At 47.2% G+C, this 25,856-nt stretch overlaps 3 protein-coding genes across 15 annotated transcripts in view; all 3 read left to right on the top strand.

The window, feature by feature from the left end:
• LOC115326096 (Down syndrome cell adhesion molecule homolog) overlaps positions 1-1,498 on the top strand; it is an 81,135-nt gene extending 79,637 nt beyond the window's left edge. For all 13 annotated transcript variants that reach the window (XM_029986834.4, XM_029986825.4, XM_029986831.4 and 10 more), the window contains one exon: positions 71-1,498. In XM_029986834.4, the coding sequence (XP_029842694.2) occupies positions 71-133 (63 nt within the window). In that variant the 3' untranslated portion in view covers positions 134-1,498. The remainder of the gene's footprint in view (positions 1-70) is intronic.
• A 9,309-nt stretch (positions 1,499-10,807) lies between these two features.
• LOC121833586 (hemicentin-1-like) lies at positions 10,808-22,263 on the top strand. The gene is made up of 4 exons (XM_042286997.1): positions 10,808-11,069; positions 20,791-21,075; positions 21,895-22,119; positions 22,229-22,263. The coding sequence occupies exons 1-4, from the start codon at positions 10,808-10,810 to the stop codon at positions 22,261-22,263; spliced, it is 807 nt and encodes a 268-aa protein (XP_042142931.1).
• Positions 22,264-25,018: 2,755 nt separating this feature from the next.
• Positions 25,019-25,628, top strand: LOC121833585 (Down syndrome cell adhesion molecule-like protein Dscam2). Its single transcript, XM_042286996.1, has 3 exons — positions 25,019-25,155; positions 25,217-25,501; positions 25,621-25,628. The coding sequence occupies exons 1-3, from the start codon at positions 25,089-25,091 to the stop codon at positions 25,626-25,628; spliced, it is 360 nt and encodes a 119-aa protein (XP_042142930.1). The 5' UTR covers positions 25,019-25,088.
• Positions 25,629-25,856: the final 228 nt, after the last annotated feature.

Raw genomic sequence — 25,856 nt, 5'->3', positions numbered from 1 at the left:
TTTACTATTATCATTCGCTACGAAACCGCTCGCTATTTCTAAACTGCACTCTTATGCGTGTCTTCGACAGATCAACGACGGCATCGGCAGTTACGCTAGGCTCAAGACGCAGGGAAAGCGAAACATCGTGTAAAGCGGACACGTGTACCTTCCGTCGGACAAGATGGAAGCCTCATTCCAGTGCTACGACGCTCGCCTGGAACCGCTCCTGATCTTCGCGAATCGTCGAGACGGCACCTGGAACAGAAGACGACAACCCTCGTCAATCTACCTTGCGAGACCGGCTCCGACTTGCGAGCGAGATCTCTTCCAAGTATATGTCGCGCCCTCTATCGACGGCTACATCAAGTGATCCACGTCAACGCTGGCGGTGACGATGTTCGCGCTTTTTGTTCGCGTCGACAGAGGGCGCTTCTGTCACCGTCGATGAACTGGACTTTCCTAATATCTCGGCGAGATCAGGAACGGTTGGTGCCATGATCGGTGAATGCATGATGTGTGTGTACCTGCTCAAGAGTGCAGCGAAACTGAAGAAGGCCTCTACTTTGTGAATACTGCGGGACCATGCGAAGATGAATACCTCTGCAATCGCGCCGCTTTCAAGTTCGTCTGACCAGAATGTTCTCCCGACTGACCTACTTAACTAAGTGACTGTGAATGTGGATCTAAACTGTCTGTAAGGATAATCATCGGATTCCTACACGCTTACCTTTTTTAGCTCAGTCATAATATCGATAGTTCTGCTGCGTATTAGTAGAGTGCCGTCTTTCGCGGGGCATGCCATAGTGCGTGCAACATTAAATGGCGGAACCATATGAGAACATGACACTTTCCTGGAAGATTAATTTCAAGACATCTACGTATGGCGGATGATGTTCCATAAGTGGGATATCCCGTTCACGTCTTTTGCACGTTCATAGATTATGGATTGTTCTCAGTAAAGTTTACGGATATTTCTCTATTTCGCAAATTAAGTTACCGATTTTTTTTCCCCTCGGACAATTTGAGTGTTGTGATGACAATAGATGTCGCCCCTGCGATTAGACTTACGACCTTAACAGGAAACCGCGTTGCGATATAATTGTTGCTTATACTACAGCTTTCAATGTGAAACAGGATAAATGGTCTGGTTGGTTTTTTTTTTTTTTTTTTCCGTTCCCACTTATCGTTCTCGGACAGTGAGTTTTAAGTAAAAGAACACCGATGGAGATTATGAAGATATATTCCGTTTTATACTATAATCAATATAAAAGGTATGCGCATCTAAGAAGAACAATTTTTTGCAAGCTAGTCGTGCATGAACTGCGGCGGTCGAACAAAGGGCATCTACACGCAAAACCACCTTATGTGAAAGGATAGCCGTCGTACAAATGCTTAGATAGGTTAGTGATACTATTGTGAATCTCGTTCATGTATTGTCAGTTTTAGTTGCATCCTTCGAATCTCGTGCGGTGTGATTGTGCATTTTGTGTGTGAAATAAAGATTTGAAATGAAGTCACCTGGACCTCTCTGTGCCCTTGTTAGGAAATACTAATAAATGTCTTCTCAAGTGTCACAGCCAGTTCCAGCGTCAGTGGGTAATATAATTGCTAAGCAAAAATTAGTAATAGGCCGCCGTATCTATGGTTTAAATTGCGTTTATTTTTTTGCCACTCTTAAAGCTTCAGCTTTCTCTCGTGTTCTGTCGCTCTTTCGCGATCTTTCACTCGGGACCCAGGATGTCGGCGCACGGGATTTGCCACTCCCCCTCACCCACCTTTACCCCCGTGGCCAACGTTATTGGAACCAACTCAGTTCTAGAACTCCGCTCCGGAGGGGGGTCCCTTTGCGTGGCGCCTGTTAGAGGGCGCGCACTCCGCATTAATACTCGCTGGCTGTGTTCCAGATCTTACCCAAATGAATCCGAATTACCCCCGCGGGTCGTGTCACGTGACAACACAGATTGAAAAACGCTGGACGCGGGTATATGTTTTAGAACGCCAAGGTACAGAACCCTTACCCTGGAATAGGATCGAGTAAATTTTGGAACACGCCCGCTATCATTATCATTGACGGCGCGCTTGTGGCCGTTGCATCGGGCCTACTTAGCTTACGGGTGTTCGTGGCGCTTTTTTTGACAGTAGCAGACGACTTTCAAATTGTTTCTGCTGCACTTGGTAGTCATCGGCACATCTACTATTACAGTATGTACAAACTTGCCCTGATTGTAGCTACCGGACATGTCGCGCCGACGAATTTGGGTTCGAAACGCTTCGCGCTGTCAGCACAGCTAAGGCAGCAGCATTTTACAATAATGCAAAGCGTACGCCCAAACGGTAGTAGCGCTTTTCATGCTCAAATTGTAATTTTTACTGGCGAAAGGGCAAAAATTAACCAAAAACCATGCTGAACCTCGAGAGGAGTCGGGACTCGCAAGCAGCCGCGGAGCAGTAGCAGACGAAAACGCGTGGAATAATGCGCCGGCAGCGCCACCTAGCTGCAAACAAATCGTAAACGGTTTCGGAGTCCGAAATCACAAACATTTTTCCCATTGGTTCCAATTGTCGGAAACCAATTGGACGCAGTGGACATTTTTAACTGGGCTCTCTTCCACCCACATTCTTACCCTATCTCACATCCCACCTTCCATCCCTTATTCCTGGGAGAGCTGGACCCTTCCACCCCAGGAACTCCGCCCGACCCTGTGGCCATTGCTGGTGGCCCACATCAAGCACATGAGAGAATCCTGTCAACCGGACCCAGCACCAAAGCCAGGGGTCCAGCCGGGCTCCGTAGGTAGCAGTGACTCGGACTAAGAGTTGTTTTAAAATACAGTATTTCTCTCTCTCTCTCTCTTTCTCCCTAAGCTGACAGTGTGGTAAACCCTACGTGCATGTTGGACCAGCCAAACTTTCGCCTTTTGTCACGTGATCACGCTCCCGCCCATACCCACGTGCTGTGGGCGGAGTCAGGGGATGAAAGAAAGGCGGCTGATCGGTCCGGCGACGGCCACAGTTCGTCGCGTAGGTCACTTTGCCCCAGCATAGTTCATCCCGTACGACTCATACCAACGACATTTTGTTCCGATACGCTTAGTCCCAATAACTTTTATCTGCAGGCACAAAACATCGTGGTATAGAGCATACCACTATGTTTTGTGCCAGCAGAGCTTATGCAGTATCTGAGCCTGTGGTTGAACACCAAAGTCGCTAAAAAAGTCGCTAGCCGATAAATTAAAAAAAAAAAAAAATCCGTCGCTAAATGTATAAAAAATTGCTAAATCTAGCGAAGAAATCGCTAAAATGGCAACACTGGTTGTGAGTGTCTATAATCGAAAATAATCAACAATCGGCTAAAATTTGCGTCCTGGTATGAGAGGTCGAAAACAGTCCCCGCGCCCTGTGTTTGACCCGTCCTTGAACTCTCATAACGTTACTGCCATTCTTGAACATTATAAAGTTAGAAAGCACGCACTATCTACATCTCGTTCACGTGTCCGTTGTTTTATATTTTTTTACAAGGTAAGATTTAGTCTTGAAACAAAGTAAAAATTTTCATTGTCATCGACATCAATTGCAGGCAGTCGCGGGCGGTAGTTTAAAAGGTGATAACGGGTGCACCAACGCTGAAGGGCAACGTTTAGGTCCTCGCTATCATTCGGTGAGCGCTTATGCTGGATCAGGATACCGTGGTACACAGCTATCGAGACAATTATATTTAGTTCAAAAGAATACGCCACTGGCTGTACTTCTATGTCTTACCCAGGCGGCCATGTTCCGAGTACCTGAGTGCGACATAAAAGGCGTAGGCCACCCCGAACACGTTTCGAGGTGACCCATGAAACTCGGCATGTAGCGGGGTTCCACAGGAAACCAAGCGCGGTACTTAGCACATCAGTCTTTTCGGTACATTGTAATGTTCGTCGATCCCAGACAGTGCCGGTAAACAATGGAGGAAGTCATCACGATGCGTGGCTTACAGTTAACTTTAAATTTAGGTTAACGTTCGGAAATAGCAAGTATTCCTTCCTCGCTTCGGTAATGATAATGATAATAATTATGATAATGGTTATGACCATCATGACAGTGATCACCGTTGATACCCGGAGTCCACAACTGAAAGTGCCGATCACCCGGAAAGCCTCGCGCCTCCCCGCGGGTGCTAACCACAACAACTACTCCCAAAAGTTCATACTTTGCTCACTAGACGGCGCTAACTGTCCATCCACAGACTTTCGAAACGGGTTTCGTTTTTCTATCGCATCCCCGACCAATCACAGCAGGTCGCTTCGTAGAGACTAGAGTACAAAGGTTCTCATTTGCGACAGGCTCAAAGACAAAGTCCTAATCCCGTGAATCACTGCTCAACGACAATCCCAAAAAATGACTACGAGGCGTCAGCTAGGCTGTGTCTTAACCATATTGTGGATTTCGGTGTCTGCTGCTGAAGGTAAGGTGAAGCATGTTAGGCCTCATCGTTTGTCAGAGGCCGAGTCGTGTTATGTGGCCATTGTCTTACGACGTATGTTTAGCACAGGCGAGCCGACGAGGACTTTGCAAACCCGCGTTTTGTTGTTATAGGTTCGTCAGATCAAGTGTATCGTGTATCACCACGTTCGTTTATCATTTAGTTTGTGCATCACCACCGTGTGGTGCACGTTAAAGGCGCGATGTTAGCAGAGCTACTGCACAGACTAAATTTCTCATCTACAGTGGACACAGCAGACACCCACTTGGGCTTTATAACGTGGCGCTGTTTAAAGTAACACACAACATAATTATTATTAGTACAAATTATTCATCAGAATCGCCAACTTCCGCTTAAAAGAATGATGCCATCACTGTGATATTATACGATGAACTAAACGTATCCACAGTACTGCTGCAATCGTGTTTCACCGCTCAAAATATCGCCCGCGTGGAAGGCGGTGCCGTCAACTGGAGACAGAAAGAAAATCCTAAGCTGAACGCTGAATCAACAAATTGATTTCTTTATGGGCATACCGCAGATCCTCCAGAAGTCCAGTCTTTCTTCTTCTCCAAGAGTATAACGCTGGGACAGAAGGCCATCGTCAGTTGCACCGTGGTCACTGGACGGGAACCATTCGACTTCCAGTGGACACGCGATGGAAAAGTGCTTCGGCAGACCTCCACCAAGTACGTGAAGATACTCGCTGCCAACATCGCGATGCTGACCATCGAAAGCGTTTCTGCCGAAGACGTCGGCAACTACACCTGCACCGCGTCCAATGCCGACGGTGAAGACAGCCACACTGCGCCGCTGGCCGTAAAAGGTAAAAGTCTGAACAAACCGCCAAAGTAGTCGACGCTGGAGTAAGAGCATGTAAATGGAGGCTGGTCGCACATTTGCGTTTGAGTGTGTTCGAATGCGTTTAGTTCTTAGGAGCCGTCTATCAGGGAGCCCGGGGGAACACATCCGATCTGCGTTTGACGAGACTCGAGGTTTTGCAGCATTTGCGAAATCAAATCTACGCGCAATTGACGATAAATGGTCGCTTCTATAACATTGCCAGAATTACTTAGAGAGTGACCCGGAAAATATACGCAGATCAAAAGTGTGCCAGGGATACCCGACAGATGGCGGAAGTGTGTTATCTCGTTGTACGCGGTCACAAGCGCTTGCAACGCATTCGATAGCCCTCAGACGCAACTGTGTGAACCAGCCTGGATACATCTTAGAAGCCTTGACACTAGGGAATTCCCTACTAGGCAGGCTTACAGTGACACTGGGAATTTCCTACTAGGGAATTCCTAGTGAAACTAGGGGATTCCCAGGGAATTGCCGACTTTCAAATGGATTGACTAGGGACTTCCCAATTTTCCAATAGACCGCAGAGGACGCTACGAGCCCGCTAATCCAATCCAATGCCGTGTATCACGTGACCTTCGACAGGGGCGCAGCGGGGCGCGTAGTAGCGTGGTATTTCACAAAGCTGAATTGGCTCGGACGGCTTGCAGCTTGCGCTGTTGTTCATCATAAAATAAAACGGCAGCTTTGCAAGGGCGACGCTATCTAGGTATCATCGTGACTCTGCCACCATAGCTGATCTCTAGTTTGTCGTCAGTGGACTACGTTTTCTGCTCTGCACTCCACCAGTGAAGCTTTATTTGCGTTTTCTTTTTTCTATCTGCGTTGAAGGAACGTGGTTTTTATATATGGTTGCTATATTTTGTCCCTCCGGTTAATCGTTTTAATACGTTTCTGACCCTATGTAAGACATCTTTTATTCAGTGAACAAAATCGAACTGTAAGTCAATGCCATAAGAATATGGCTGAATAATACGTTTTCCCAGCGATAATCGAGTTCCCTAAATACCCATCCGCTTAAGCAGAGGTCTCCAAACCCCGGCCCACGGGCCAGAACAGGCCCGAGGAGGCGTTCCAGCCGGCCCCCGGATGGCCGAAACTTTCCAGAAACGCCCGACGCGCAACCCGCTGCTAGCAATGCAAAAAAAAAAAAAAAGCTTTCATGAAAAAATTCGACGCCGCGACACGCACTAAAAGCTCAAACGAAGATATCAAAAAGAATGAGAGAAAACTGTAGTGCTGAGTGAATATTCGAATTTTCAAATCGTAGTTCGAATAACACGTTATTCGATATTCGCTTCGTAATGAACTCAGATATTCGTTATTTTCGAAGTGATGACCGCGGCGTGTTAGCCCCGTAGAGCGCGCTTCCTGGCGAACACCGGAGCACTGCGGAGAAACAACACCCGCGGCGCTGGCTTCCGGGGTGGAGGGGGGGGGGGGAGGTTGTTTTTCCGCAGCGCACAGGTGATCGGTAAGAAGCGCGGCCAATGGGGCTAACCTGCCGGGATCAACACTTCGAAAAGTACATGTTGCAGTCACGTTCTTGAGAGGAGAGCCCACATTCAAAGCGGGATGGTGCACGCGCGCCCGTAGTGTACGTAAATGGAAACAAACACTTTCACAACATTGATATCTACACTGCAGTAATTTAGAAACAATTAAACTGTGGCTATTATGCAGGTGTATATGTTAGGCAGAGGTGTCCTGACAGCCGGCGTTCATCATTCATGATTGTTTTTTCTTCCCTCTCAGGTTCGAAATTTAATAAAAAAATATTTACATGTAGCAAGATTATTAAATCCCCCCGATTAGGTACAACTGGGCATCACTATAGGTTCAAAGTTATGCCAAATGCATAATTTACTTGCCATTCTCATGTAAGCAATGAACTTCTAAGGTCACAGTCTATAAATATAGCTAGATTAAAATTAGCTTAGATATAAACAAGTGGAAGCTTGGGAACACCCTTTACGAGTTTAGATGGATTTCCGTTCAGGCATTTTGCAGTAGTGAAAAGCTTGGAGAAACTATTCGATATTCGATTAGAAAATACTCGGCCAAGACCACTATTCGCTTCGAACTCAAAACCCACTATTCCCACATGCCTAGAAAGCTGTATCAAAACGCACGCTCTATCGGCATATTATTTTTTTGTACATTGTCGTCAGCAGAATTATTATTCGTAGTTCCCTGCATCATGCCTGTGTAACAATAAAAAGACTTAAATTGCGCTCTGGATAATGATCTGATCAGATCTACCATTTTCATTCGTCTTCTTCCTTGTGTGAATAGTGAACATATAAAAGTTGCTATGCGCTTTGATTTATGTCTGGTGCGTTCTCGCATTAATAAAATATCGCACTAGAAAATAAAGTATATGTATATTCGTCCACCTTACATTTATTTTGAATTTTTGCTCTAGTATAAATATCTATGTTGAAATGCATCTTATTTAGGCTTATTTATTTGGTGTTTCCGCGTTTATGTTGTCCTAACAAATTTCCGGCCCTCGAGAGAGCAACAGGTCCCCAATCCAAAAGGTTTGGAGACCTGAGGCTTAAGGCAACAATCCGGCAGTGTTGTGACGCCCGAGCTAAAACTTTCCACGATTGATAAACTGGAATGAACTTCAGGCGCGATGAATTGCGCAAATTCCTTTCGTTCCACTGAAATGTTAGCAGGATTTAGCAGAGCATGCGAGTTGGCGGAACTGGTGCAGCAATAATATCACTGGGATCTGTGAGCGAATCATATGATAGCGAGCGGTCAAGTGTTCGTGCTAAGGCAGACGAGCAGTGTGCACGCATTGCGACAACGTCTAAAGCATCCGTGGTCTTCGGTTTGTCGTATTTGCTCGCACGGCTTGGCCAAAGGCGAAAATTAGTAGTCACTGACAGGAAGAGAACGGCAGGGAAATCGTTCAGTTGCCTTCAGTGCGAGCATTCTACCTTCGATGAAACTTCGTATCGTCTCCACGGCCATAACCTCCTATATACTGACAAAGCCTGGCAGATCGCCACGAGAAGCGGCTGCCGAAATGGAAAAGGTGGAGCGCCAGACAACGGATGAGGGGAGAGCCACATGACTGGCGCCCCGCTGCGGCGAGATGCCGAAACACACTTCTCCCGAGCGAACAAGTGTCTTTCGGGTCCTCGCCGCTGCAAAAGCTGTGCACTGATATCCAAGTTCCCCGAGAAAGGGCTCTTCGATGCTCTATGCTACCAGATCCTCGCGCTCCAAATCTGCAACTCTACGGCTCCGTCGTCGAACTGCCAGGCTTTGTGAGTATAGAGGAGGCTATGCCTCAGCCTTGATCGTGCACGAGCAGCCAAAGCGCGAAGGCATGGTTTTCCAAGAGCGAAGCCCTGCCGTTCCCACCCACTAAATAAGTATAGTGTTTTAGAATAAACGTATGTACCTCCTACGCTTGCGTGTCGGAGTCTTGTGCAAACGATTTCTTGCGGTTGTAAAATCAGGCGAACCAACGACGCTCAGCGCAAATTGTGCGTCAATCAAACGTACCGTTCGGGATTAACAGACGCCTCTCTACCGTCGGAGTAACGGTACTTTGATCGTACAGCCATCGAAGTGTTAAAGCAACTATTGTCAACTCCGTTATTCTCGTTTTAATTGAAGTATAGGTAGGTACATTGAAACTGTCACTACACGTGAAGAGCCTATGGACGCTTCATGGACATGTTTTGCGCGCACAGCGTGGTTCCTGTTTTTAAAGTCGCCACTGCATTTTTTACAAGCTACAGTGAGCACGTTTTGCCACTGGACCCTTACCGCATGCTAGGGGGGGGGGGGCGAAGGATGTCTTTTGCACGCTGGAAAAGCAGGCGCGTTCAGATTTGGAGGTCAGCAAGGGCGGCTCGCAGGGCGGGGACAGGACCTCTAACCCTTTCGAATAACGGACGTGATAGAAGCGCTCAGAGACCCACATGTGTATTTTTGACAATGTCTCACACCCATTCGTTATCGGATACATTTTTCTATTGTTTATGACTCAGGCTAAACTGCCTAGTCCCTGAACCGTTCACGCACGTGCGGCGTCTCATATTCCCCAGAAGAAAGCTCTTGCGCATGCTCCGAAGTCCTTTCACAGCCCAGTGGACAAAGATGGCAGCGCGTAGGAGTTTATTCAAATGGTCTAAGGATGCATTTGGTTATGCAAAGCAAGCAGTCGTTAGAACGACGAGTTCAGTCCTAGACCGAGTGGCTGGACTGGTTTTTCTGAAAAGGGCCAGAACCGTGGTTCATAGAACGGTCGCGATGTGGCGCTAGTTGTCCACAAAGTGCTTCTTGAAATGGTGCCTTCGCTCACACGGCTGACCACGAAGAATCGAGTCGCCCGCGCTTAGCGGCATCCCGATCTTGAGCAGATAAGTCGGGTATTCTACCCAATACGCGCGGACTCTTCCTATTTGAATCGGTGACGCCCACGAGTCGCGGAAAATTTTCCTGTGCATCAAAACGGAATGGTGCGGTGTAGAATGACTTTATCAGGCATTATCACGTTGGTCTTCGTCGTCATCGATGTAGCCAATGGCGTCTCAAAAGGTAAGACCGTCTGGTCCTCCGAGTTTGACATCGCCCGCTGAGCCACTTACTCTTTTGTTTAGTCTAACGTTTTTTTTTTTTTTTTTTTTTTTTACTTTTTTTAAATTTTATAGGCAGACCAGAAATACAACCGTTCTCCTTCTCGAAAAGTTTGAGCCTTGGCGAAAAGACGACCGTCATGTGCGGTGCAACAACGGGAAAAGGTCCTCTGTCTTTTCACTGGTCGCACAACGGAGCAGATTTCGGCAACTCGGCTTCTAGATACGTCAAGGTGATCGCGGAGACCATAGCAGCGCTGACTATCGAACGAGTCGCCGCAGAACACCTTGGAAACTACACGTGCACCGTTTCGAACGACATCGGGAGCGACAGCTTCTCGGCAAACCTCGTTGTGGAAGGTAAAGCACTTTGTTGCCCCTTATTTATTAGTTGAAGGATGCTAAAAAACAAAATAGATGTCAGCTGAGACCCTCTGTTTTGGCCAGACTGCTCTGGAGTGTAAAAATAAGACAGCATAAAATGAAAACACGAATGGTAGATGTTGCACTGCTACATCTACCATCTACCAAATAAATAAATAAATAAATAAATAAATAAATATACACCAGACAAAACTAACATATGAAATATATGCGGGGCTGGCAACGGTTGCCTTTGTCACTAAGGGTTTAGAGTCTTCTCGACCATGTTCGAGAGACCCATTGAGTGCAGAACTATGAGCTCAATGCAAGCGCACACGCTGTGGGCATAAATACTGGGCTCCTGTGGACTCCTCATAAGAGCTGATGCAATTCAGCGATCCAATTTTCAATATCTACCGTTGAAAGTGGTTCAAACGTGTATGGTTCTGTGGCGCGAATTTCGAAGGAAGAGACGGTTGAATATGTATACAACGCTCTCAAAGACGGCCACGCTTCCATATTGCGCCACGGCATGGCGGCACCTGTCCAACGCAGGGGAAAAACGCTCAACCGAGATATCTCCGCACACGCTCACAAACACGCTGTAGTTGAAATAGACATAACGTGCATGAGATTCAAGCTGACGTTTCAAAGGTTCATAGAACCTCCTCAACTGTTGAATATGGCGGCGAAAATTGCTGACTCACTCCGGGAAGTGATTCATTTCAAGCTTCTGCGACATCTTTATGTGCTCCTGCTATTCTTCTGCAACCCAACCGACGTCTACGGCGCAGGTGAGTACATCTTTCTAAGCCTCATTGTGATCGTTGGTCGAGACATCTTGCTTACTCACGACAATTACTTCAGCGTGTTTAACGCAGACACGAAAACTAAGAAAAGAAACCATGCAGGTCCACCGGAGGTACAGCCTTTCTTCTTCTCGAAAAACATCGCCCTCGGTCAGAAGGCGCTCGTCAACTGTGGCACTGTTAGCGGCGATGGACCTTTCAAGTTCAGTTGGGTTCAGGATGGCGCGAAGGTGCTCGCCACGTCCTCAAAGTACGTCAGCACCGTCGCTGACAAATTCGCCACACTTACCATAGAAAGTGTCGGCGCCGAAGACATCGGAAACTACACCTGTACCGTATCCAATGACGTCGGCAGTGACAGCTTCACGGCACCCCTCGTGGTGAAAGGTATAGTATCCAATCAGGTATTTTCTGACGCTCACTCGACTGCCTTCTGCTCTAACCACCACGCATAGTAACTTCTGAAAAACGTTGAATAGACCGATCTCACCAGCCAGTCTGGCAACGCCACCGCTGCCGCGATGCATCAAGGAAGTTTAAGTATTTCTGCACCTGCTACCACTATTTCTGCACCTGCTACCACAAAGCACGAGACGGCTCGAGCCGTCTCATGTACCACCACCTGATTCCCGTGTACTAAAGTTACGGCGGATTAGCGCGTGCGCCGAACACGTGGGGAGTGGGTCTATTAGCATTTGGACCTCTCCCCACTCGATAGTTTCAGATTTTGAACTTGAGGCCGTCTGCTCCCCACGTATATCATTATTCCCTCTAATAAAACAATTAAAAAAAGAACGCAAGCTTACATGATTTTGTATTTTCGACCGTCGTATAACTATATCCAAACATGAATCGTCATAATGCTATTCTTCAAACGTAAAACGCTAACTTGGTTGGACTATTGCTTATGCTCAGTCACAAAAATTGAGGTTTTGGTTGGTTTCGACGCCTACCGACATGTGGCGCTAGTTTACCGTGAACGAAGCCTTCGGAACAAACGTCAAGCCCCAGGCACTTCTCGACTGCCACCATATTTTCCACTGGACAGTCGTAGTCCTCGCTTCAATCGGTATAAAGAGGAAAACGCTGGATCCCAAAAGGAATAGGCGGCAGTACCAGACTGTGTCATGTCGGCCCGCCTGATGAGAGCTTTCGTGTCCTTGTCAACTCTATTGCCTCTATTTGGAACCTTGTACGCATCAGCGAAAGAGCACGCAGGTAAGCTATAAATCATGAAATTCGCATGCTACATCGCGATTTCTATTAGAACTACCCCACTAAGTGAGATTCTCTTTCGCAGCGCCAGAAAAGCCAGTCATAATGCCCTACTCGTTCCCGAAGAACGTGCTTCTCGGTCAGAAGACGGTGGTCACCTGCGTCGCGCAGAGCGGAACTGGTCCTCTGGAGTTTGTGTGGAAGCACAACGGCCGGGCGATGGTGGACAAATCATCGCGTTACGTGAAAATGCTCACCGAGAGCATTTCCACCATGACCATTGAACGTCTCTCCACCGAAGACCTCGGCAACTACAGCTGCACCGTGTCTAACGGCGCTGGCAGCGACAGCTTCACGGCGCCTCTCGTTGTCGAAGGTAAGTTGACTCCTTGTACTGCCGTGTCTAGAAAGCCTGCTCCGCCGACGAACGAATGATTTCCAGATAAACTAAGTTACAAATCTCAGACAGCGCGACAGTGTTCTTTAGCCGTATACTATATCCCCACTTGTGCCAACATACACTATGTACCAAAGAGTTGCCCAACACAAGATGAAAGCTGAAAATATTTTTATTTTTACGTTTTTATCATTTTGTTTTGTCCCAGCAGCTCATAAAAACATCCATTATGGACTATGTGTGAATTGTACCTCATGATGTGCTGTGCCTCGGAATCTCTACAAATTTCTGACACGCAAATTAGCAGCGTACTGTGTGCACTTAAAACATGCTTCCTGCTGGGAAGGGAACAGATAATCCGCATTAAACCAACCAGTTGTGGTTAACATAAAACGAGAGTACCGTCACTCATGGAACGAGTGATGTACCCCTCAAAACCAACATTCCTCGCTTGTTCCTTCGTCATCAAAGCAAGTTTCACGAAGCTTCCAACTCCAACGAGGCCACGCTGTCCCATCAAATATGGCCCATTAATCGAACAAACGTACATATGAAATAACCTTTCCCGAACCGTTATGCGATCAGTCATGGAAGCGACACTGTGCCTTTTGTAGCAGGCGAAATACTGATTTCGAGCAGCCACTGACGTACTGCCCGTACTCCCACACAAGCACAAAAGTGCTTTCGTGAGACAGATTCAAATGTTTGTAAAATGAAGCGAAAATAAACTATTACTATTTTTGGAGCAGACGCCAACATCCGTTAGCATGTCACTTGAAAAAAAAAAAAAGTGATTGCATCTCTAAATGAGTTCCTATCTAATAATGATTGAGGCTTTGTCTTCGATACTTAAGCCTCTTACTTATATTTTGTGGTCAGAATAGATAGGATGCAAAGAGAACACACAGCCTTCTTTTCTTGAAATAAAGCTCAGGTCCGAGTAGATTTTATTTACAATGGTGATTAAAAAAAAAAAATTGTTGAAAAATGAAGCATAGCGCAACACTTCAGCTGAAATAAAGTCTTTCTCTCTCCCTCCCTCTCTTACACTCGGTAGCTAATTTAGCCAGTAAATATAAATCCCGTAAAAATCAGCATATCCGCTAGAACTGTCTGTCAATAGAAATACGTTCCCCCCAAGATTTATGAACACCGAACTAGGATTCTTTTCTCATAAGTAGAGCCCGGCGCGGATAACAGTTTGATTATCCGCATCCGAAGCGCATCCGCTCAATTCGGAGCCTCCCCCGACCCGCAATCCGCGCATTCGTGTTACACTATTACGAAATCCAGCGTGAATGAAGAAAAGAAGAGCCTGGAAGGTACTTTATAAGCCGTTTGCTTGTTTTCGTACGAAGAACTCTTCGAGTCAGAATACGGGGGAAGTAACTTTTATCGTATTCTGTTTTATCGTGTATTATAAACTATCGTTCTTCCAGAGACACTTCGCGTCGTTGGAAAGATTATCGCAGCTATGTGATCGTCTTGGGAGTATGCGACACACTGCCCAGAAGATGCGCTCAAAAGAAAAGAAATTGTAATATTTTTTTCCCTTTCTTTAAACACCCACATCAAACAGACGCACATTTTCTAAACATTAAAAATAATAACAGACAGACCGCAGAACATTCGATGGTTCACCTTCTACTATCACTCACTTATTCATTCTACATGCGGTCGCAGACGTTTATGGGCCGCCTCGACGAAAATGTAGATCGGGACCAGCGGACATCCGCATCCGATCCGTAATTCGCCAAATTTAATTCCTTTTTGTCAGCAACCGCCAATTTACTACAGATATCCAGGGTTCATACGCGGGTACTCCGCGGATACGCAGAGCTCTACTCATAAGCTGCAAAAACAATCGCCCGCACATATTACGAAAATCTAAACTTGCGCTTTAAAAGTGACACTGCGCTTTAGAGGTGTTCGAAACAGAGTAGAGTCAAAGTTCGCTGGCTTTTCGATTGACCGCTGCATCGGAACTACCCTTGACTAACATATTTATGTAAATATGGATTAATATAGACTAATTCGTGCGCTCCCCAGGTCAGCCGCTGCTCCTAGCACTCCGGTGCAAAGCGGTGAAGCTCGACGCGCCGCGCGCTAGTGTGAGGCCTTGAAGGTTGCAGCGAGCGGCGCAAGTGCCCCGGTATACACTGTATGGCCACGACATGGAGACATGTGGCAGACACGATAATTGAGTCATATCGTCAGGAGTAAAAGACCCTGGTTCTGTATAGTTACACTAGCCGCCTCCCCACTATTTTGCTTATGTTTCTTGCGACTCCTATTTCCTGGAAATCGACGACGTCAACATCGCCTGGAAATTCAGGCAATGACGGGGCCAGCGCGGTTGACAAGCAATGTCTACGCTTCGCCTCATCTCAAGGCAAATGCGCAGACGACGTTACGAGTCTATGGGACCAATCAAACAAAGTCAAAAGCGCCACGTCATTGCATTTGTCGTCTATCCGTACGTGCTCTTTCATCCGCCAAACCAACTGAGCGCAGCGAACGCCCCTATAGACTTGCACTTTTAGTATCTGTGTTCGTGATATATATGTGTTCGAGCTTTCGGCTGTGCCCTGACCTAACGTGAAACAAACTATACGACGAAACAAACTATACGACGGTTAGAGACGGTGTAAAGTACGTATGTGTATACTTTTCGTTCCCTTTTACTTTCTCAAAATATCAAAATCAACCAATAATTAAACAATCAACCAATAACTTTCTCAAAATATCAAAATCAACCAATCAAAATAAAGCAAAGCAAACTATTGCTTTGCTTTATTTAAGCTTATTTCGGCCCAGGTGTGGCGCAATTAGCAAAAATGGCGCTTTAGCGCTAGACGTAGCAGACATTCGTTCATGGCGCAAATGGCGCAGCACTTCCGTCACTGGATACACTGCGCGTGCTCTTTGAAATATCCAGCCAAGCGTTCACCGTAGGAAAGGAAGCAGGAGACCCAACCAACTACCACTTCAGCGTCTTGCCACGGCGTGGCGCTAGTTGACCGCGAATGCTTGGTTTCCGAACGAATTGTGTCCTTACATTCGCCGGGAACGTTGACGACGAGAGTTCATAATGGCGTCCATGCTCTGTGATAAAGCAAAGGCTCGCTAACTACCGACCATTGTGAGCAAAAACTCTTTTACAAATAAGCCGCGCTCGAGCACCATGTTCTGCGCTCGGAACTTCGCTATGGAGGTCTGCGTCCTGCGTCTTGTCCTCATCGCCTGTGCTGCAAATGCCGGAACCCCAAAAGGTGAGCTGGAGAGGTCCCTTCCTTTCCTTTCCAATTTATGTCTTGATGGGCGCGCAAAACGCGGAGCATCGTTGCAGAGGCCGCGTGCAATGATGATCGAAACACACCAGGAAAATGACTAGGTGTTTTTTCCCGAGGTAAAGAAAACAAACCACACCGAAAAAATAATTGTGACACTTCACCTAAATATGTATTCTCAAATACATCTTTGCGTACATGTAGCAACTGCTTTTATGATTAGTTTAAATCCTACAGACTTAGCGCCGCTTGGAAGGTTTCACGTACAGTTCGTGTTCCTTGGGGTTTAGGAAATACCGGCAGCTTTGAAAGCAATGCGTGACGATGTCTGTCATCTTTGACTTGTTAATAAGCAAACGATTAACCCGCGTGGGGTTTAGGCACTATTGTGAAGATTATTCTGCCTTCGCCCAGAATCGCTCATTGCTAATCATCTTATTGGCTAGCCTTTTTCCGATATGGATAAAAGAAAAATGCACTCCTCTTTCCACCCTTCTCCTTACGCCAACACACAGCTATGACGTCACGACGCTGCGGCTGCGCTCATGTTGGCACAACTCATGCGTAATCGTTTCGCGTCATGCCAATCTGGTTTGCGCGCACGCGCGATGACAACACCCGGTGTGGCAAATGCACGGGGGAGTTCCTATACACAATTCACCCCTAAGCTGACTAAGCAGTGAAAGCTATAAGCTGGTTGGACCACTCGGAACGTCGATCTGTCACCACGTGATCACGCTCCAGCCCATACCCACGCGCAGAAAGCGGGGGCATGCGATGAAAGGGAGGCGGCTGACTGGTCCGGCGAAAGCGTTGCTCCCAACGCCATTTCAGCTTAGGGGTGAACAGATTCTAGGATCGAGATGACCAACTCCGGTGCTCCCATTGTCTTCCAGACAAGCCACAAATCCAACCGTTTTCTTTCCCACCGAACGTGAATCTGGGAGAGAAGGCCAGCGTGACGTGCTCCGCAACCAGGGGCGACGGGCCGTTTCGGTTCACCTGGACGCAGGACGGCAGGCCGATCGTCAACACGGCGTCCAAGTATGCGAGGACTGTGGTCGACGACATCGCCACGATGACCATCGAGAAGGTGTCCGCTGAAGACGTCGGGAATTACACCTGCACTGTGTCTAATGGAGCTGGGAGGGACAGTGCTTCTGCGTCCCTGATGGTGGAAGGTGAGACATTGTATAATATACAATTCCAGTGATCATTTTCTGCGCCTTGCTACCTCTGTCTGCTGGTGGAAGACGTTCTGCGGATGCGCAAGAATTCTCTTTTGGCTAATATGAGACAACGCGCATACGTCGGCCACAGCTCAGTGACTCGGATTTTTTTGCCTCGGTGGTACGCGCTGGAAATGTGTATGGTTACCTAGTAGACTGACGTTTGTATCGGCGCACTACGGGTGCTAAGGCAGGCTGTCAGAATGGCACTAACCACTAAAATGTACTCATTTAGCTCACTGGAGATCGGTACACTTTATCTTCTTCTTCATTCGCTAGAAAACGTTACTGCTTCGTTCTTTGCGGTTCTAAACTGTGGCGCCCCGCATACTACATGCATTGCGCACGTTATCACGTTTTTAAAATCCGCACAGCGAACGACACACCACCTTTAGTTGTACGTGGCCACGCAGTGTGGCGCTAGTTGTCCACGGTAGCGAAGGGCCCCTATGAATGACGTCAACGGATCCCGTCTCTTGCGCTTACTTTACCGACAGCCTGCGAGAACTCGCAAAACCTCATATATGTGAACCGAACACTGACGTTTTGTTCAAGATCTTAAACGCAAATGGATGCCCGAGCTCCGATATTAGCAGCATTCGCGTTGCTGGCGTGCCTGAATGGTGCTGTACCGAGCAAGAGCAACGTCAAGACTGACTTCCCAGCTGAACTGAGGGAGTCAGACAGGCCTGCTCTTCAATCCAATCGGCGGTACCGAAGAGCGGCTACACCCCGACTCCCTGAGAGGCCTGATATTCAACCGTTTTCTTTCTCGAAGAACATCGCCCTGGGTCAAAAAGCGAGCGTGGCGTGTGTCGTCATCGGAGGATCTGAGCCGTTCCGCTTCGAATGGACTCACAACGGCAAGAAGATTGTCAACAAGGCGTCCAAGTACGTCAGAGAAAACACCGAGAACATGGCCACAGTAATCATCCAGAAAGTGAGCGCAGAAGATGTCGGCAACTACACCTGTACTGTCAGCAACAGCTTCGGGAAGGATAGCCACTCGGCGTCACTTGTTGTGGAAGGTAAGCTTTCGCCACACAACCTCAACGAATTTCGGATAAATCGAAACAAAAGATAGAAACAATTGAAAACTCTACCATTCATTTATGCGTCTTAATGATGATGATTTGTCAAGAGCCCATTTGTAACAAGGAAATAACAAACGCGACTGCTACAAATATTTATGTGCATCCCGATGCAATAAATTTCCGTATGCTCGCGTTACCTTGATTACGATACCTCCGATGCCTTCTTTCATGTTTCTCCACTGTTTATAAACCGTCATTTTTTTCTAACCATTGTTTTCTACAGCGAATGTGTTTTTATTTTCTCTGCTATCTGTAGATATAAGGACTTTATCATTTGAATGAATACATTTGATTTCCATCAGAATATGTCAAATAGTTTAATTTCCTTGTCCACAGCCTACACAAGTGTCATCTTCATATGTGTACTACTAGCATCTCGTTATGAGATTTCCGGATGGCTAAAACACTGCGAACAGAGACGGAGGGCGAAGTTCTGTTTTATTTTGCCTCACAACAAAGACAGCCTTCGATCGGGGTTATAAAACGCACAGTGTCAGCTGTCCGACCTTATCTACCGTCGGTCATGACACTTGCTTTACTTCAAGCGCCACATAGATGGTGCCAACGCGAAACGCCTGTCAAGTTCAACAGAACATTCAAAATAGCGCAAGATATGACGTAGTCCGAGAGGTCATTACCATGTGGCGCTAGTTGTCCGCTAAACTCTCCGAATTCAAACTTCAAAAGAAATGACGTCATAAATACCCCCAGCCATCTTGAGCGTCCGAGAGACGGCGACGGGCGGAGCATTGCACTGGCAACGAGTCAGCAAAGCGCCATGATTTCTCGTTGGCCTCTCATTCTTTCGGCGTGGTGCGCTACTAGCGCGTTGGTGCTTGAAATCCCAGTCGTGTTCCTAGCAACGGCTGCCGAGCATGAAGGTAAGCCCAGTGCCCTAAGCCACACTTACGCCGCTCATAGGCAATACAAAAGACAAAGTTCGCTGCTGGCATGATGACACCTGCGGACATGCCTCACGCATGTTCCAAGCATGTTTGCTTCATACATGTCCGCAGACAGTTTTTGTATGAGCAATGGCACCGTCATACAAGGACGCCCCAGACAGTGTCTGCAGACCGTCCTTTGTATGATGCACTAGGGAGTTTTAGGGAACCGTTTTTGCACATCCGATACGGTACGATGGGCCCTCTGGCACGAACTGCGCATGCGCCACTACAGGAGGCTCGCACATGCGAAGTTCGTACCGGAGGGCCCACCGTACCGTATCGGAGGTGCAAAAACGGTTCCCTAAAACTCCCTATTAGCAGTGTGACCCCGGCTTTAGGCTTCCTTTTGGCATGTATGCGGTTAATACTGCTCTCTGAAGTTACGTCATCTGTGGGCTCGATTTCCTCTGTCCCAGGAGGTCCAGACATTCTCCCGTTTTCGTTCTCTAAGAAATCGGCCATTGGCCAGAAGTCCACGGTGACGTGCGTCGTGTCCGGTGGTCTGGGTCCTTTTCGCTTCTCTTGGACCAAGGACGGCCAGATCGTCAAGAACAGCGTCGGAAGGCACGTCGAGACTCTGACCGGGAACATCGCCGCCATGACGATCGAAAACATCGCCGCTGAGGACTTGGGCAACTACACCTGCACAGTCTCCAACGATATGGGGAGCAGTAGCTACTCCGCGGCGCTCGTTGTAGAAGGTGAGAGACTCTTCGTGTACAGGTATGACAACCAGAACAAACACATCATGAGGCTCCTGGTGTGTACTTTCTGCTATCGCAGCAGCTCGTCTATTAACGGACTTGTGCTGAATTGTAGCGACTTCACGTGGACCTATCGGAACAACTAGAAAAAATGAAAGTGTTCTCAACATATTGCAGTCTCGCCATTAGCGACGCTTAATTATGGCAATTATAGCGGTGCATTGCTAACCTTTAGAAAACTCTAATTTTATGTGGCTTTGCAGAGCGCAAATAAGTAGATTTCCCTGTAAAAAAAGTGCTAGTCGGAGTTTTTGCGGCAGGAGATGGTACAGCAGTGCATTGTCATCTACCGTTACATCAGTGATGAAGTACACCTTAGGAAGACCTAGGCTGTTCACTACAGCCGGCCTGCCTCCGCGTGTCTTATACAAAGCCCGCTTCCCACGCCACGGCAAATGAAGAGACACGATGAAGCCATCATCACGGTTGTAGTTTCACTGGCCGGCACTGTGTGGCGCTAGGTGTCCGTTGAACTCCTCAATTCGACAAATGCGACGTCACAAACTCAACGTATGCGATGCACCGCTCTGCTCACTTGCTCGTGATCGTGAACTCGTGGATGTTAGAGCTGGGGACACTGCTACGCTTTTGTCTGGAAGCTCCGATGTATCCCTCGATCGCAAATTTGATGACCTACACTTCCATCGTGTGCATCGTTCGAGCCGCAGTCCACGGTGGTGAGCATTAGTTTCCACTACATTTCATTGTTATTATCTATCGATCCATCGTGAAGAAAGTCGCTGCATGGTCATTTTGTCTTCCCCCTCCAGGAAGGCCAGACATCATGCCTTTTTCGTTCTCCGCGAACTCAGCCCTCGGTCAGAAATCGACAGTGTCCTGCGTCGTATCCTTCGGACAGGGCCCCTTCGATTTTTACTGGACTCAGGAAGGCAAGGAAATCGAGGACTCTCCAAGAAAGCACACGAAGACCGTTACCGAGAACGTCGCGGTCATGACAATCGAGAAGGTCACTGCTGAAGACTTGGGCAACTACACATGCACCGTGTCCAATGCAGCCGGAAGCAGCAGCCACTCGGCAACCCTGGTCATTGAAGGTGACGGCATGACTAATGTTTTCCGAAACTATATGAACTTAGAAGCCATAACTAGAACAAATGCATAGAACGTAGTTACTCAACTCACATTTTATTAGAAGTATAACATTTGCTTCCCATGCTTCGCCTTTCGTACTGTATACCACACTCATCTGCTCTCTCTGGCTGCGTTCCTATAACGTTGGACCCCGGGATGCAGGGGGTGTCATTCTTCTACACTCTACATATATTCAAACGCAACAGGGATTTCGCAATTTCCATCGAGTTTTAGCCCCCAACAAGTCCAAACACGAAACATGCGCTTATTTAAGATACGAAAATACGTAATATGGAATGGATATTGTAGTTTTATCTGGTGCTACCTGACGGCTGTCCTCAGAGAAGCACATTCACGGTTTAGCTGTAACAAATTTAGGTGACAAAGGCTTTTTGGTGAACACTGCCATATGGTGCTCACCCCGCGCATCATATCCGCGCTAAAGAACCGCAAATTCATTTTTTCGCCGCTATGTGGCACTAGTTGTCCGCAATGTGCACGAATGTACCTTTCCACACCCCTGCAAGTTGCTCAGTTTCAGGACTTTACAAATGGCGCCCACGAAGACAGGACGTACGTCGGCATTACAACGCGACAAAATAATGGGTTTTGTCTTGGTGCGTTATTTGGCGTTTATCCTGCTCTGTTTCACACCGTGCGCCCGCTCTGGTGGTGAGTTAAAGGATCCATTACATTTTCATTTGCGGAAACGCGTTTCAGTGTTTTAGTATGACGTACGATCATGATATCCCGTTTCGAAACTTTCTTTTCAAACTCAATAGGACCGCCCGAAGTGCAACCGTTCTCCTTCTCGAAGAACATAGCACTGGGACAGAAAGCGGTGGTGAACTGCGGTGCTACAAATGGAGACGGACCTTTCAAGTTCCGCTGGGTTCACGACGGGAAAAACCTGCATTCGACTTCGTCTATATACGTCAAAACCTTAAGCGAAACCGTGGCGACACTGGTCATCGAAAAGGTCGGCGCCGAAGACGTGGGGAACTACACTTGCACCGTTTCCAACACCGAGGGAGAAGACAGCTTTACCGCGGCCCTCACAGTCAAAGGTAGCACAACGTCTCTAAGAAAAGTCAACGTGCGCATGTTACAGTCCAGCTATGCTGCACTATTATTTCATCAAATACGCGTAGACAGAACTGGTACACTTGCACGTTAATTGAAATTAGGTTTCTGAATGCTGCGCCGCTCAGACGCATGCTACGGCGTTGTTCGTGTACCGAAACCAAAGTGCGTCCACGCTGAAATTTATAGCTCCCATTGAAAAAAACCCTTCCAGAAGTATTCCCAAAATGTGGCAAAGTCCCGGCACTTCACTTAACTTTCTTTATTTTTTTTGCAAGCTATTTGTAGCGACCGAGGCAAAAAGTCCTATGCTGCGGTCCGTCGGCCGGGTAACTCGGGAAGATACCGGAAAGTAGAAAAAAAGGTTGTGCCGTGCAGTTAACTCCTTGCATGATTTCACATCTGAATCTTTCATTATTCTTGCCCTCATAAGTAGACCAACAACAACCTCGCAGCACTGCATGGATAAAGCGACTCGTGTTAATCCTTCAACTCAAGGTTATACATTACGCCAGTAGTACCAGGCGCAATGTGAATCTTGACATCATTTCTATAGCAATGCTTATAACATATTTTCTACGTGCACTACTTGTACACAATTTTAGGATTATTTTGATGCTCCACTTTACTTCGGACGGTTATAAAACTATCTAGGAGAGGAGCTTTACAGTTTGGGTTTACTGATATATGCACGTGTCATAGGTACACCTGTGTAAAACAAGAAAGGCTATGTAGTCATGCTCAGCGCAGAAATCATGTTTTTCGGAGCAAGCGACGATGATTGTTTTTGGACGGGGGAACCCAGACAAAATAGCGTAGCGTGAAAAGACATGAGTGTCGCTCTCTTCTTGTACTGAAAATTTCCTTAGTTTTCTTGACACTCCGGTCTTGGGAGTTGAATACTGCTGCTTACGAAACATTACAAACGCGTGCTCGTGGGTGGAATCTTCTACGCACTGTCTCTTGTAAACACTGGTTAGGAGGATCCCGCCGCGTCAACACGCATCAAAATTAGTTCCGGCAGAAACATTTCGTTTTTCTAACGCCCCACCACGGAACTAGTTGTTCTTTATTAAATGTGCTGGCTCAATGGCACAATACGAGCGCGATTCAAAGAGTTTAGCTGTATCTATCCGTCCATCCTTACTATATTTTACGGAATTATGTTCGCCGATGTTTGTGTCCCAGAGTACGTTGTTAGCGAACTCAAGTCGCCGGCTGGAGATATGAACTTGATATGCAAAATGTTACAACAATTTTGAGTACCTATTACAACACACGATGCGCAGTCCTGAGGGATTCACAAAAATTCACAAAGATTCAAATTTATCGGCATCATGCTAACTTGTATATATGTTTACCACTTCTTACTCTAGCCGGAGCCTATCAGTATACGAATTTGTTGGCGCAGTTTGGCCCGTGTTGCTTCTGTGCTATAGAACACTTAATAATCAACCAACCAAACCGAATTTGTTGTCGTTCATAGTGGTGCAGTAGCGACACCTCGCGTTGTCATAATGTTATACCGTTCTTTTAGAATTGGTCCTTCGGATACCGCTGGAACGTAAGTTCATCACACTCACGCAGTGAGGCGCTAGTTGTCCAGTCTCGTGAAGGAGATACCGATTTATGACGTCACCCGATTTTGTTGTTTGTCCCGACAGCCGCAACTGCGGATTTCGCAACCCATTTTGCTCGACCTCGCATTATTATGGACATTAAAACTTTGATACTAGTGTCAGCGGTGTTCGCGCTGCAAGCCTACATGGAACATGTTTCGGCGGTTGGAGACACGTTTGGTACCAACTGCACCGCCTCGATACGGCCATCAAAGATGTCTACTCTCAAATTCAACTATCGTCACGAAAGATCGGCTGCATCACGCCTTGCTCAAAAGCCCGAGGTACAGCCATTTTCATTCTCGAAGAACATCGCTTTGGGTCAACGAGCAAGCGTCGCCTGTGTCGTCATTGGTGGAATGGGGCCCTTCGGTTTCGAATGGACTCACAACGGCAAAACATTAGTGAGCGAGGCGTCCAGGTACGTCAAGGAAAACACGGAAAACATCGCGACGGTGACCATCGAGAAGGTGAACGCGGAGGACGTGGGGAACTACACCTGCACTGTGAGCAACAGCTTCGGAAGAGACAGCCACTCGGCAGTCCTCATTGTAGAAGGTGAGCTGTTGGCGAATGAAATCGGGGGGTAGAGGAGGAAAAATAATATCAGAACGCATTTGTTTGTTCGCGACTCCAACGATGTGCATGTTTCTGTGTTTAAACTTTCCGCCACCAGGCCGCGCAAGTTTTCGCTACACACTTCAACAGGCGTGAGCTCCTTGTTTTAAAAAGTAATGTCTGTACTGCTTAGTATACGTCGCGCCCTCTGAAGTGGCGAACAATAGTAGGACCGGAGACAGTACATTTACGAGTCCTAGCGACAGTGATCATGCAGGACTAAAATTATACGGTTAATGTTGGAAGCTGACATCTTTTCCTTCTTGGTGACACTGCGACGAACACAAACATGAATCGAAGTGGTACGCAATCGTATTCATCAATGTTAGAAAAGTGTTTCTTACCTTCACATATCGTTCCCTGTGCCTACGTTTTTTTTTAAGTATGAGACTCCATCTCACGAGTGCCGTAACCCTACTCGGATGTACAACTGCCGGCTGACAATTCAAATGCACGGTCGACCGAAGTTCGACTCATCAATACCATGTGGCGCTAGTTGCCCACGAACCCGCCCAATTCCAAACGGGAAGAAATGACGTCATGAATCGTCTCCGTCATGTTGAGCGCTAGACCGACGACAGAGGATCCGCTGTCGACGAATCTAGACGGCAGAAGAAATCGTTCTAGTCCCTCACCGGTAGAAACGTGACACAAGGATGTTTGCCATCTGGTTCGTGCTAAGCGTCCCCGTCATGCTCGACGCAGTGACGGCCGAGCAGAAAGGTGAGCCTGCTGCTGACAGACTCGCAACTTGACCATTTAGAAGTTTTTTCCTCTTTCTCAGGACGTCCAGACATCCTTCCATTTTCGTTTTCCAAAAACTCGGCCATCGGTCGGAAATCTACGGTGACGTGCGTTGTGTCCGATGGCCTGGGTCCGTTTCGATTTCTCTGGACCAAGGATGGGAAAGCCATCAAGAATATTGCTGGAATACACGTCCAGACCCTGACAGAAAGCATAGCCGCCATGACGATCGAAAGCGTCGCTGCAGATGATCTGGGCAACTACACCTGTACCGTGTACAACGATGCTGGAAGCAGCAGCTATTCCGCGACACTCGCTGTGGAAGGTGAGCTGTGTTATCGGCTGGAGAAGCATCGACGTATATTTCAATGGATACCAGATATGATACTTAGACACATCACATCCGTCGCATGGGTTATCACCTGCTTATCCTTTGGTCATCAGGATACTGATTTCTAAACGTTGTTTAACAAAAATAAGCAAACGTTCGGGAATCTATTCCTGTTTTTGTCGAAATGTTTTCTATAGCACGGATTTCAGTGTTATAACTCAGTGTTGTACAATTCTTTCTCCATGATATCCGCATCCCGAGGGTAGAGCATTACGGACTAACTAAAGAGCTGTAGTAAATACATCCGTCTTATTTCGTTGGTCACGTGCAGGACAGTCATCACAACTTT

This window comes from Ixodes scapularis, unplaced genomic scaffold, assembly GCF_016920785.2.
Source record: "Ixodes scapularis isolate PalLabHiFi unplaced genomic scaffold, ASM1692078v2 PGA_scaffold8__174_contigs__length_109621045, whole genome shotgun sequence".
In the NCBI taxonomy this organism is placed as follows: domain Eukaryota; kingdom Metazoa; phylum Arthropoda; class Arachnida; order Ixodida; family Ixodidae; genus Ixodes; species Ixodes scapularis.
The sequence above is the reverse complement of the archived record's forward strand: the minus strand, read 5'-3'. Positions and strand labels throughout refer to the sequence as shown.